This window comes from Erpetoichthys calabaricus, chromosome 17, assembly GCF_900747795.2.
Source record: "Erpetoichthys calabaricus chromosome 17, fErpCal1.3, whole genome shotgun sequence".
Classification (NCBI taxonomy): Eukaryota; Metazoa; Chordata; class Cladistia; order Polypteriformes; family Polypteridae; genus Erpetoichthys; species Erpetoichthys calabaricus.
Window position 1 is genome coordinate 29,920,403 of NC_041410.2, and position 14,127 is coordinate 29,934,529.

The window sequence follows — 14,127 nt, forward strand, 5'->3', positions numbered from 1 at the left end:
CTTACCTGCCAATGTACACTTTATAGAACTATAGGGGTGATGATTGCCCTGAAAAGTGTTAGATAAGATGAAATGGGGTTGATTTTAAATATTCAAATTTATCCGTTGATTTTAACCCTGCAATGGTCTAGTGCTCCATCCAGGGATCAATCCTCCCATGCACCCTATGCTTGCTGGGAAAAGCTTCTTTCCCACAACCCTGCTCAGGTTAAAGCTGGTGTAGCCACTGGATGAACTGATGGATGATTGATGTTAATTATACCTGTCCTTGTCGCCCCCGTCTGGTTAAGACTTTGAACAGCTAAAAATCTGTCAGCTAATTTTATTCCTACCATCAACTTGCTGTTTGATCATCAGACAGAATCAAAATATAATAAATTTTGTCCTTTTGTGCATGTTTTGGATTGGTGTTGCCACAAAAAGCAACATTATATATACAGTATAGTCCTGCGGTGTGTTGGCGCCTTGCCCGGGATTGGTTCCCTACCTTGTGCCCTGTGTTGACTGGGATTGGCTCCAGCAGACCCCCGCGACCCTATTTTCGGATTTATTGAGTTGAAAAATGGATGGATGGATAAATGTGTGTATATATATATATATATATATATATATATCTATCTATATATATATATATATATATATATATATACACACAGTGCATCCGGAAAGTATTCACAGCGCATCACTTTTTTCACATTTTGTTATGTTACAGCCTTATTCCAAAATGGATTAAATTCATTTTTTTCCTCAGAATTCTGCACACAACACCCCATAATGACAACATGAAAAAAGTTTACTTGAGGTTTTTGCAAATTTATTAAAAATCAAAAAAACTGAGAAATCCCATGTACATAAGTATTCACAGCCTTTGCTCAATACTTTGTCGATGCACCTTTGGCAGCAATTACAGCCTCAAGTCTTGTTGAATATGATGTCACAAGCTTGGCACACCTATCCTTGGCCAGTTTCGCCCATTCCTCTTTGCAGCACCTCTCAAGCTCCATCAGGTTGGATGGGAAGCGTCGGTGCACAGCCATTTTAAGATCTCTCCAGAGATGTTCAATCGGATTCAAGTCTGGGCTCTGGCTGGGCCACTCGGGGACATTCACAGAGTTGTCCTGAAGCCACTCCTTTGATATCTTGGCTGTGTGCTTAGGGTTGTTGTCCTGCTGAAAGATGAACCGTCGCCCCAGTCTGAGGTCAAGAGCGCTCTGGAGCAGGTTTTCATCCAGGATGTCTCTGTACATTGCTGCAGTCATCTTGCCCTTTATCCTGACTAGTCTCCCAGTCCCTGCCGCTGAAAAACATCCCCACAGCATGATGCTGCCACCACCATGCTTCACTGTAGGGATGGTATTGGCCTCGTGATGAGTGGTGCCTGGTTTCCTCCAAACATGACGCCTGGCATTCACACGAAAGAGTTCAATCTTTGTCTCATCAGACCAGAGAATTTTCTTTCTCATAGTCTGAGAGTCCTTCAGGTGCCTTTTGGCAAACTCCAGGCAGGCTGCCATGTGCCTTTTACTAAGGAGTGTCTTCCGTCTGGCCACTCTACCATACAGGCCTGATTGGTGGATTGCTGCAGAGATGGTTGTCCTTCTAGAAGGTTCTCCTCTCTCCACAGAGGACCTCTGGAGCTCTGACAGAGTGACCATCGGGTTCTTGGTCACCTCTCTGACTAAGGCCCTTCTCCCCCGGCCAGCTCTAGGAAGAGTCCTGGTGGTTTTGAACATCTTCCACTTACGGATGATGGAGGCCACTGTGCTCATTGGGACCTTCAAAGCAGCAGAAATTTTTCTGTAACCTTCCCCAGATTTGTGCCTCGAGACAATCCTGTCTCAGAGGTCTACAGACAACTCCTTTGACTTCATGCTTGGTTTGTGCTCTGACATGAACTGTCAACTGTGGGACCTTATATGGACAGGTGTGTGCCTTTCCAAATCATGTCCAATCAACTGAATTTACCACAGGTGGACTCCAATTAAGCTGCAGAAACATCTCAAGGATGGTCAGGGGAAACAGGATGCACCTGAGCTCAATTTTGAGCTTCATGGCAAAGGCTATCAATACTTATGTACATGTGCTTTCTCAATTTTTTTATTTTTAATATATTTGCAAAAATCTCAAGTAAACTTTTTTCACGTTGTCATTATGGGGTGTTGCGTGTAGAATTCTGAGGAAAAAAATGAATTAATCCATTTTGGAATAAGGCTGTAACATAACAAAATGTGGAAAAAGTGATGCGCTGTGAATACTTTCTGGATGCACTGTATATACAGTATATACAGTAGACCCCCGCAAAGTCACGGTTCAGGGTTTGCAGATTTTTACTTAGAACCCAACTATTAAATGACAGCGGAATGCGCAAATATCCTCCGCAATTTTTTATGGCTTTTTTCTTGGCAATACTGTGGTGTAGAGAGAACAGGAAGCAACCGCTGAGGGAAACGCGGTTTGGGATGGTGAAAGTAGCCAATCCGAGAGTGTTATTCATTTCTGCTTGCTGCTGAATGACTGCTGCCCTGTGACGCATCTCCAGCTGAGTGTCCTTGTGTTTTCCACTGGAGTACTGTATCTGTAAGTTTCTGTGATAGTGCCAAAAAGGTAACGACCATAAGGAATAAAAATATTGTCAGGATGGATTCTGCCTTGGCATTGTGGATCACCAACTGCAGGAAGAAGAACATCCTCTTGGACGGCAACATCATCCGTGAGAAAGCACGGAAATTGTACCAGCAGTTTGCTACAGGAGACAATGTAGCAACTTCCCATCACAATGTTCCTGAAACCTATAAAGAAAAGCCAGCACGAAACCCCACCAGAAGAAGACCCGTCCAAAGATACGACTCCTCCTGAAGCACCTGAAGAAGAGGCGCCACCCGAGGAGTTTTAAATCCTCTGCATCGTACTGCACAGCTACTTCATCATCATCATCAATATCATTCATCATTGGTGAGTACCCATACATTTTACTGTATTTTAATTAAATGAAATTATTATGTATTTACTCTACTTATAACAAAGAAAACGACAGCACATAACAAAGAAAACACGCTTGCATGAATTACAGTATGTATAGCGGTAACATCGGTATTTTACATTCTAGCACCGCGGGAGACATAGCAGTACAGTACTGTACAGTAGACGGGTTTACCTTTACATTCTGTTTTTAGGTAATGTATTAAGGTAATTTTTTAGGTAATGTATTAATGTATTAAGCTGAGTTTGCAACGAAATTAAAGTGCTTTGGGGGCATACTGTATTTAGGGTTTAAACTATAAAAACAGCTATTTAAAAAGCACTTTTTAACCACATCCATAAGTCACAGTTTTTCACAATTCGCGGGTGCTCTAGGAATGTAACCCCAACGAATTTTGGGGGTGTACTGTATATATATCCATCCATTATCCAACCCACTATATCCTAACTACAGGGTCACAGGGGTCTGCTGGAGCCAATCCCAGCCAACACAGGGCAGAAACAAACCCCGGGCAGGGCGCCAGCCCACCGCAGGGTGCACACACACACACACACACACTCACACACCAAGCACACACTAGGGACAATTTAGAATCATCAATGCTCCTATCAATGCAGACACGGGGAGAATATGCAAACTCCATGCAGGGAGGATCTGGGTAGTAAACCCGGGTCTCCTAACTGCGAGGCAGCAGCGTTACCACTGCTCCACCATGCCGCCCCATTAGAAGTTCATTAGACACCTGGAGTCCTTCTGGGTGCCCTACAAAAAGGGGCCAGTCACCAGGAGTTAACGGCCAGAGTCGGGTGGAAAAGGACAATGTCTGTTGTGGAGGACAGAAGGTGAAGGGACTGTGTAGGTGATTAGTGCACTGTGCTTTACCTTGTGCTATGGAGTGCTGAACTGTTTAAATAAAACTGTGTGCTGTGTGGACTTAACCAGTGTCTTGCCTGTTTCTGTCTGGGTTAGGATGGCTGTATGTGCCCCGGGCATCACAATATATATTTTTTGCCATTTTGCCTAGGGCATTGGAGTGTAAACCACAGGGTGGAAACCTCTGTTCCCATTCCAGTCTCCCAGTATAACTGTAAGCAAGTAAAAATCCCATTGGAGGGCACTTGCTATGAAAGGTGCTATATAAAGTACAGTTTTCTTAATTGAGAATTGACTTTAACTGTCATTGCTACCTCCTCCTGGCTAATTCTTTTAACTACTTGACTGACAGTTCAAATTCTTGTCAGCATCTTTTCATGTGATCTGAGGAAGTCATTCCACCTTTCAGAGCACCCATTGCAGAAGTAAAGTACCCTGGGAAAGTGCATGCCACAGAAGGTGCTACAAAAAATGCAGTTTATATTAGAGTATTAGAACATTATTATTTGTTATGAAAAAAGGCTATTCAGCCCAACAGACTCACCCATCTTATTCACCCAAATTGTTCAGAATAACAAAGAGATCTGAAGATCCCTAAAGTCCTACTCTCCACCAGGCTACTGGGTAATTTATTCTATGTGTCTTGATTTGATTAGATCAGATTACATTACATTACATTAGATCTTTATTGTCACATACACTGCAAGAGCACAGTGAAATTCTTGTGCCGCAGTTGCGTAGGGGATGGTGCAGCAAGGACATATATGCAGACAATAAATCAATAAGATGACATGAAAATAAATAAATGCCATTAATAATAGTAGCAATAGAATGACCTAATGCACATGGCACAACACAGAACTGTACAGACATGGTGAATGTATTAAACAGTAGAGGAATAAAATGTAGATGTCAGTACACCTGTACCATACAGCAGAGTTACTCATAAACTAACAGGTAGGTACAGGTCAGGGCAGGTAAGATGGGGTTACAGAGGTTCAGTTTCCACTGCTTGACCCACCTAAACTCATATTATCAACAATTGTTTCCTTTTATCAAATTAAATTACAATTTTTCTTTCAAAGACACATTTTAAAATAAAGTCTCTTTACTTAATGGCTAAGCAAGTGGACTGTAAATCACTGCCCTGCCAGTGATGAAATTTAAAATAATTGTATGGCACTCAGAAGTTCCTTAGAAAGATGTTTGCCAAGAATGATTTTATATTATGTGATGTTTTATGAATTTTAAATGATTAACCATTGATTCTAGCAGACACTGTGGTCACCTGCTGGCTAAGGTTTTGAACTTTAAAGCAGCTGAATGCTGGCTCGTTTCCATGACTGACTCTGAGTGAGTTACATTGGCATCTACCTATGATATATGGGAATAATTCTAATGAGCTTTGAAATAATGTTTGGAATTTAAAAATGCTTGACTGACTGTCATTCTTGTGCCAAAGTGCCTCACATCAAGGAGACAAGTGTTCACGTCCCACTTGCTCTCTGCGTGGGGTTTGTATTTTCTTTCTATGTCCATGGTGGGTTTCCACTGGGTGCTTTGGTTTCCTCCTAAAGTTCAAAGGCATGTAGGTTCGGTAGGCTGGTGTTGTAAAATTGTGTGTATGAGGTGAGACGCAAAAATAACCAGACTGGGCTTGGGGCTTTCCTGGAAAACCTTCTGGAGGTCAACCAGACATGAATCATAGAACTATATCCCCTCCTACATGCCTTCTCAAACCGCCAACCGGCTAGATATATCCTGTGAGTAGCCCAGTCAGTATTGAACAAAACGGCCACAGAAACTTATGAAATTATAAAAACAGTGTACAATGATAACAGTTTGTCTCACACACAAGTTTTTGAGTGGCACAAACGTTTCAAGGAAGGACAAGAAAATGTGGAAGACGTTCAATGCCCAGGTCACCCACGCTCGTCTCGGACGGATGAAAACATCAAAACGGTTAATCAGATTGTTCAAAATGATCGTGCTGCTTTTTCCTTAAAGTAGTTTTTGACTGACAAAAACATTCATGTCATCGATCATCCTCCCTATTTGCCCGATTTAGCTCCCTGTGATTTTTACTTGTTCCCGAACATCAAAAGTGACCTGAAGGGAACACATTTTTCTTCAAAGGATGAAGTCTAGACAAAAATGGCAAACCTGTTGAGGAGCCTCAAGCAAGAAGACTTCCAGCACTGTTTCAATCAATGGAAGATACGTATGGGGTGTTGTAGAGATCAGGAGAGAGAGTATATAGAAGGTGACTATGTTTAGAATTCTGTAATTCATCAAAAAATATAGATTTTTTTACCAATCCGGTTATGTTTGTGTTCACCCTGTGATGGTCTGGCATCCTGCCCAGAAGGTTGTTTCTGCCTTGCGCCCAATGCTTTCTGGGATTGCTTCACTTTTTCCACGACCCTGCTCTGGAAAAAGGAGGTTTGGAAGATGGATGGACAATCATCATTGATTATGTCCACTGATTGTTGTAGGCATTGTGGTAGCCTGGTAACTGTGCCATTGAACTGTAAGCTAACAAACAAACCTGGGAGGAAAAATGTGCTCTACGGGACTTGTAATTCATCTTCTTTAGTGTAAAAGTAAGTAAAATCCAGCATGTCACTTGTTAAATATTTCTGCGTCTGAATTGGAGTGATGCTGGAGAACTCCACTCCAAGTCTCTACATCTCCAGGCTTTGTTGCTGCCATGCGTTTTTCAGGTGATAAAATGTTCAGATGGCGCAGCACATTTTGATGAATGAGTCATGACATGAAACCCACCATGCTGCTGTTCACCAATCCCACTTGTTTATGCCCTCTATAAATATTGATTTGCAGTGTGTTATTCTTATAAAGGGCCCTCCAGAGAGTGTTGAGCTATAATCACAGCTCATTTATCCTCCTAGTCGGTGGCTATGCTGCAGACAGTCCAAGCCTCGTGGTCTCTATTGTATTTTGAGGTAATACAGTAAATGCATTTAACAAATTCTGCTGAAATTTTATTGTGAAGACAGAATGTACAAAAAATAAAGAAGGCAAGTGCTGAACCTTACAGGGCTGCAAGCTCCAACTACGTCTTAAATGCATTGACTTTGATTTGGTGGCCCCAACAATTTAAAGCCAGAGGACCTTATTACTCTTTGGTTCATCTGCTCGCTGCTCATGACTGCGGCTCAGCCATAAATCCACAGCACATATGGGCGAGTAAGACGTGAAAAAATGATGAACTCTGCCTTCAGACTGTTTCAATAAAGTGGCCATTGATGTTTAGGTAAAAAAAAATAGAAGACGACTGAGAGTGAGATGCGGTGGGATGAATTAGGCAGCTGTCCAGGGGGCTCAAATCAGTCCACAGCACACCCGGCTTCTCAGCGCTTCTCCTTTACTCAGGCTGACTTGTTTATTTCACTTCTAAAGTTTCACTTAGTGTCTCTTATTCTCTTTTATATTTTGTCGATGGTTCAGCTAGCAGGTCTTGATTTGTTAATGTCCATTCAGACATACAAACCTTTCAACCTGAGCACTGTATTAAAATGCTTTACAATATAAAACTATAGTACAACAGTGTGTGTGTGTGTGTGTGTGTGTGTGTGTGTGTGTGTGTATGTGTGTGTGTGTGTGTGTGAAACAGTGGTCCCCGTGATAAACTAGAGTCCTATCCAGATCTGTTTTTATCATTTTGCCTAGTCCTGGTTGGATAGCCTCTGACCCCCACAACCTTGAAATGGATCAAGAATGTTCTAGAACCTACCTGCTGAAGTCAGTCCATTGAGGACTACAGTACCTGCACAGCCCTCAGATATACCTGAATGTTATGTTACGCCATGTGTGCGTTTTATAACTTGGTGCTGTTTGTAAGTGACAGGAATCACAACAATCATATGAAAATTTGGTGAAAGTGCATCATGAGTCACGATAAGATGTACAGTAGTGGAGAGTGTTGCCAGGTCTGCAGTTTTCCCCAAACAATTGGGCTATTTTGATCAGTGTCTGTGGGGACAAATGGGTTAGGGATTCCACGGGCTGAGGTTTTTTGGACTTGTTTTATAAAAATAATGCTGTATTTTTGGCATTTTTTTGAACTCTCATGTACTCTTTATTAGCATGCTTTTCCCCCATCAAGGGTACCCAGGCTCTTTGGACCTTTATACAGTACCTACAGTACTTTATTATTCTATAATCTCTGAGGGGGACAAAGGTTCTTCAATTGCATGTATCTAATCTCTCACTCTTAAATCTTCGTGGGCGGGCCTGCCGCCTATTTTTCGATATGTCAGTTTGTATATGTCCGATATTGGGCTGGTTTATTGTGCTGCTATGCCGGTTTTGAGATATCATTGAACTGAAAATTCTTTCAGGACCTGGCAATCCTGATAGTGGAAGTTCTGAGTAAGTGATTCTTGTACACATATTACTAATCTATGACTTTTTTCACTATGCATGAGTTTTACAGCAATGTGTATATGTGAAAAATCACCATTTTCCATTTCTTTCAGGGTCATCGGAGTGTGCCTTCTGGAGTCAGATTGTATATTACTGTGGTACGGAAAGGAAACATCATTCCACGACAAGCCGGCTTCTCCTTTACTGGATTTGAGGTACTTCTTCCCACTAAATGCTAATTTGAACAGGGTTTCATTTAATCCCACCATCTTTAGGTAATATAGGTGGGCACATGTTACTCCTCTCTTCAGATGACCACATTGGCTCCCTGTAGCAGCACATATTAAGTTCAAATTCCTTGATCCTTGCCTACGAAGTAGTCAGTGTGTCAGCACCTACATATATGGAGGCACATGTGAGATCCTATCTGGGAATACAACCTCTGCGTTTCATCAAATCTCAGTCCAGACTCTTTTAATGTGTAGCTCCTAGGTGGTGGAATTAGCTGACCACCTACTTTTGGGACTCTGGCTCCCTCAGTGAGTATAAGAAGTGTTTGAAGACCCTTTGTGTTTGGTGAATTTCTGTCTAAATGATATTAGCTGTTAGAATTTTATAATCCAAGAATTGAAACTCATTTGTATTTTGTTGGAACTCTTCAGTTGTGGTGATCAATTTTTACCATTTATCCTGTAACACTTCTTTCCAAACAGTCCCCTAGACTGATGTCTCCTCAATTATGTTGACCACTTTTATTAATCGCTTTGGATAAAAAGTGTCCACTAATCAAATAAATGTGAATATAAACATGAGGACCTTTGAAAAACTTATCTACACTCCACCACTGCCCTTTCAGAAGGTTTAAGTGTGCCAACACTGAAGCCTGAAACCAACAGCCACCACAGCGTCAATAAACCAGAAAATCTCTGGCTGTCATGGTGTCCCCTCCGGTACTCAAATACTTCCACTCATAGAATCCAGCAGTTATAGTGACCTCTTTCCCTTCCCTTAAATAACCATTAAAGAAATATGGAGAAGATTCACATGAGAGCGTCATAGCCTGTAGTGAGACTAGATAGGCTATGAGGCCAACAATATCTAGGTACAAAAAGCCCAGAGCTCTTTGATTTATTGGTCAAGTCCTCCTCTATCATTGTAATCTTACCATTCAAATGGTCATTAATAGCTTCTGCAACTTTAAGTATCTTTATTTTATATAGTTCCTCTCACAGAATGAGTGCTACAGTGGTTAGCATTGCTACCTCAGAAATCCAACATCCCAGGTTCAATAATTGACTGTTGTGTGTGTGTAGTTCACGTGTTGTTCATGTCTGTTTTAGTTTTCTCACACATTCCCCAAAGCCAACTGGTTTAGGGGGATTGGCATTGTGTTGATGTGTGCGCAAGTGATGGGCTGGCACCCCATTCAGGACTGAGTCTTGCCTTTCACCTGACACCTCCAGGTTAGGATCAGGGTCTTGTAGCCCTGCATTGGATTACATTTACATCTATTTAATTAGCAGATGCTTTTATCCAAAGTATGAGCTGATATTTGATGCTATGCAGAAGTGACATCATCAGACACCATTCATCAACAGACCTGAGTGGTCAATAGGACCATAGGATCTCACAAGTGTCTCCATATACAGAACGTGAGTGTTGACTCACTGACTACTCTGTAGGCAGGCATCAAGAATGTGAACTTAATACATGCCTCAACAGAAGCTAATGTAGTGTTCTGAAAAGAGGAGTGACATGTACCCACCTCGGCTGGTTGAACACCAGACATGCCACTGCATTTTGAATCATCTGCAGCAGCTTGGTGACTCATGCTAGTACTCCTGCCAGCAGAGACTTGCAGTAGTCCATATGTGGTAAGACTAACCTGGACCAGGAGTTGTACTGCATACACTGTCAGATATGATCTGATCTCGAGGATATTGTATATAGTGAATATGTAAGACAGTGAGACCATTGCAACATGGTCCCTGAAGGACAACTGGTCATAGATCACCACCCCAAGGTTGCATAAAGACTTGACAGGTGTTAGCTATATTGAACAGAGATGCCTGGGATAACAAGAAGGTCTCACTTTGCCAGGTGAGGCTGGGGATGGTGTTCCTTCACCCAGGTTGCAATATCAGTGAGACATGCAGAGATTCTAGTTGATATTGTATGGTTCTTTGGATGAAATCCTAGATTCAGATGTGTATCATCAGAAGAGCACCAGTAGAAGAACCCATAGGACCAGATGATAGAGTCTAGTGAGGAGGCGCATAGAGAGAAGACAAGTGGGCCCAGTACCTATCCCTGGGGCACCACATGCCTTCCTGGTGTACTGTTAACATTTCTCCACACAAGCACACCTGCTCAAGGACTCAGACCATCTTAAGGCAGTCCCCATGATGCCCCCATGATGCCAAGGTCAGAGATGGTAGTAAAGAGGATTAAGCAGGCCTGAGAGTGATATTTTACTGTTCATGGTGAGCACCTTCACGTGGTGCTTTTCATAGAAGGCAGCAAGATAATGTGTTCAATGCTATGTGAAAAGCATATAAAAATTTAAAGAACCAAACTGGAAATGAGGGGACTGAGTAACCCAGTGGAAAGGTTGCTGCCTCATAGCTAAAGAGTCAATTCATACCTATGTGGGTCAATGATGTGTGTGACTTACACAAAAAAATGCTAAAAACTGGCCAAGCAAAAATAGTTATGTGCGTGATTGAGACATGGTTCCCCATCCTAGGTTGGTTTCTGCCATGTAACTGCTGATGCCTGACTCCTTATGGCCCTAAACATGAATGAAATGGTTTCAGGAAATGGATGGATGAATGCATCAGCGTGTTTAGTAAAATGTGGAAGGTGCTGAAGCTGTAGAGATGACTGTGTGCAGATCAGGCCCTGCAAACCCTGTTCCATGCAGACCTACACTGCGTATCCCTCATTTATTGGAAGGTGACGTCTGGATTTCATATAAACTATTACAATTTGGAGCTCCCCTGAGGCAAGGCTGTCTTTTTTCATTATACATTCTTATTAAGACTGCCTTTCTCCACTTCCATTCAATGCCTGGTTTCATTTTCTCTTGCAGCTTCAAGTTACGTCCGCTCAGTGGCATGAACAAGTTAACTAAATCATTGCCCACTTACATTTCTTGTGTGGATGAGGATGTATTGATCCTCTTAGATGGGGAAGGGGGGTTCCAAGTAAAATAATTCCTCACAATGAAATGTCAGTAGCCTGTGATATTGTTACACCCTTCTTCCTTCAAATAGTAACATGAATCTCGGTGCTGATTGCAGGTTCTTTTGTTGGCCCTGGAGAAGCCCCTGAAGGAGCCAGTGGGACCCTTGCTGACAGTAGCGCGTGTTGTGCCTGAATATGAATCTTACAAGTAAGTACAACACTTGCTCTAATTAGATCTGCGGACGATGTCAATCAAAATTTCATATTTTTTTTTTCATTGTTTGGTTTCTGTTATATAGTTACATTAGGCATTTTGACCACCACAGGAACTTTGTTTTCAGGAACCAATGAGTTCCTGTACGATTTAGGTGCTAGACCTCATATAGTCACTGGCCACTTTCATATGTTATGTTCCCACCACACAACAGGAACTGTAAACTTAATGCAAAATATATGACATGCAAAGAAGAGAGAGGCGGTGTGAAGTGAGTTCATGGGGGAGACACCCACTTTATTGCTTGGAAGTAATCGCAGTTTCACAGGAGAGACTATTACTTCAATACAGTGCATAGTGTGGCGCACCAGGGAGATGGCTTTAAAGAGCGATGAGGTACAAAGTGCAGTGCTCCATTTTTACCAATAATTCTTTGAAGTCCAGACAACTAACAGATTTGGAAGATGGTACTAGTGCTTGTGGTCCACCAATCAGCACAATTCTTTGCCTGAGCCCCACCCACAATAATTCCTGGTTAAATAAAAAGTGCACACCCTGGAGTAGGACCTAAAAAAAAGTACCAGGAATTAGAAATGGTCACATTCCTGCATTGGGAATGCTACACAAAGTTCCTGAGTTTCTAAAAAGTCCTTGGTTCCTGCGATGGGAAAACACCCATGTTTAGTGAAAAGCACCCCCTGAAGTCCAAGCTTACGTCCCTCTTCTCATTTCCTCATGCTGTATATTTCATTATAGAGTCGGAGGGAGCAATTCAAGCAGCACTGGGCACCAGGCAGAAACCAACCATGACTGAAGTTTAGGTCTGTCAAAGTGTGCATTCACACGTACACACACATGTGCACACTCACACGTACACACACAAAGACCCAGCTTACAGGCTGCCATTAATTGTGATGGTGAGCAGAATAGCAGTCTAATCTCCATGAGAGGGCACTTCCCAGATAAGATGGTGTTACCTGATTGTTGAAGGAGGGCCTGGCACTCCCAACAAGTGCACTCTGTTACTAAAATAAACCTATAATAAAAGGTCCTTTTTTAAATCCACAGATATATATATATATATATATATATATATATATATATATATATATATATATATATATATATATATATATATATATATATATATATCTATATATATATATATATATATATATAATGTCAATGTCTATTTATTTATATTGCACATTTAAAACAACATAGTAATGCTGTGGCCAAAGTGCTTTACAATAATAGAATAAAAAAAACAAAACAATAAACATAAAAACATAAATAGAAATAAAATATATGAACATAAAATAAGATGCATAATAAATAGAAGTAATGTTATATAATCACAAAGAGGAAACCATCAGTATTACTGAAGGTCACGGAATGCAAGTGAATAGAAATGAGTCTTTAATCTTGTTTTGAACAGTTCAGTTGTAGACGACTCCTTTATATGATGAGGTAAAGAGTTCCACAGACGAGGCGCAGCAGCTGCAAAGGCCCTGTCCCCCTTAGTTTTACACTTGGTACGAGGGACAACCAGAGACAGCTGATCAGAAGATCTAAGCACTCTAGATGACTTGTGTAAAACACACAGTTCAGATAAATAGGCAGGAACAAGCCCATGTAAAGATTTAAAAACTAGCAGCAAGATTTTAAAATCAATTCGAAAACTGACAGGCAGCCAGTGTAAAGAAGCTAAAATAGGAGAAACAGAGTCATATTTTCTTGTCCCAACCAGAAAGCGAACGGCAGCATTTTGGACCAGCTGTAACCTTTGTATCAGAGATTTGTTAATCCCAGAATACAGCAAGTTGCAGTAATCGAGGCAAGAAAAAATAAAAGCATGAGTAGCTTTCTCAAGATCCCTAGAAGATAAAAAATATACAGTATATGATAATAATCAACCAATATGTTAATAAGTCTATCCTACCCTAAGCAATTCTGTCTTGAATGTTGCCTTTCCTTAAAACAGAGAAACTTCCTGTACGACTTGGATTAAGAATTAGTTCATTGTTTCATATTTAGGTTGAGAGAGATCAATTTAATTTGTGTACCTGTCAGGGAGCCACTCCTGTCGGCGAACAGATCCTCAGGACTCAGTCTTGTGTGAGTCTGCATGCCCATGGCTTAAGCCTGTGGTGCATCCTGTACAAGCAGCGAATTTAGAAAACCTCAATGACGCCTCACACACACCACTGTGACAAGATCTATATACTGTATATATAAAATATGTCTGTCTGTCTCTTCGTCTGTCTGTTCCCTATATAATCCTACACCTTTTGACCAATCTGGACCAAATTTTACATAGTTGCTCTTTAGGGCCATACAGACAATACAGACTACCTTAGAAACCAAATTTTTGATCCTGGGGGGGGGTCCCAGTGTTTTTTTTTTCCTGTGTGCTGCAGTTTGTATACCAGTGCCACCTGCTGGCTCTGAGCAAGTTAAACATCCAAACAGGCTGAAGTCAGACTAG

At 41.4% G+C, this 14,127-nt stretch overlaps 1 protein-coding gene across 2 annotated transcripts in view; it reads left to right on the top strand.

Moving 5' to 3' along the window:
• Window positions 1-14,127, top strand: part of ccdc33 (coiled-coil domain containing 33) — a 309,934-nt gene that overhangs the window by 146,998 nt on the left and 148,809 nt on the right. For both annotated transcript variants that reach the window (XM_051920613.1, XM_051920615.1), the window contains exons 10-11: window positions 8,353-8,454; window positions 11,542-11,633. In XM_051920613.1, the coding sequence (XP_051776573.1) occupies window positions 8,353-8,454; window positions 11,542-11,633 (194 nt within the window). The remainder of the gene's footprint in view (window positions 1-8,352; window positions 8,455-11,541; window positions 11,634-14,127) is intronic.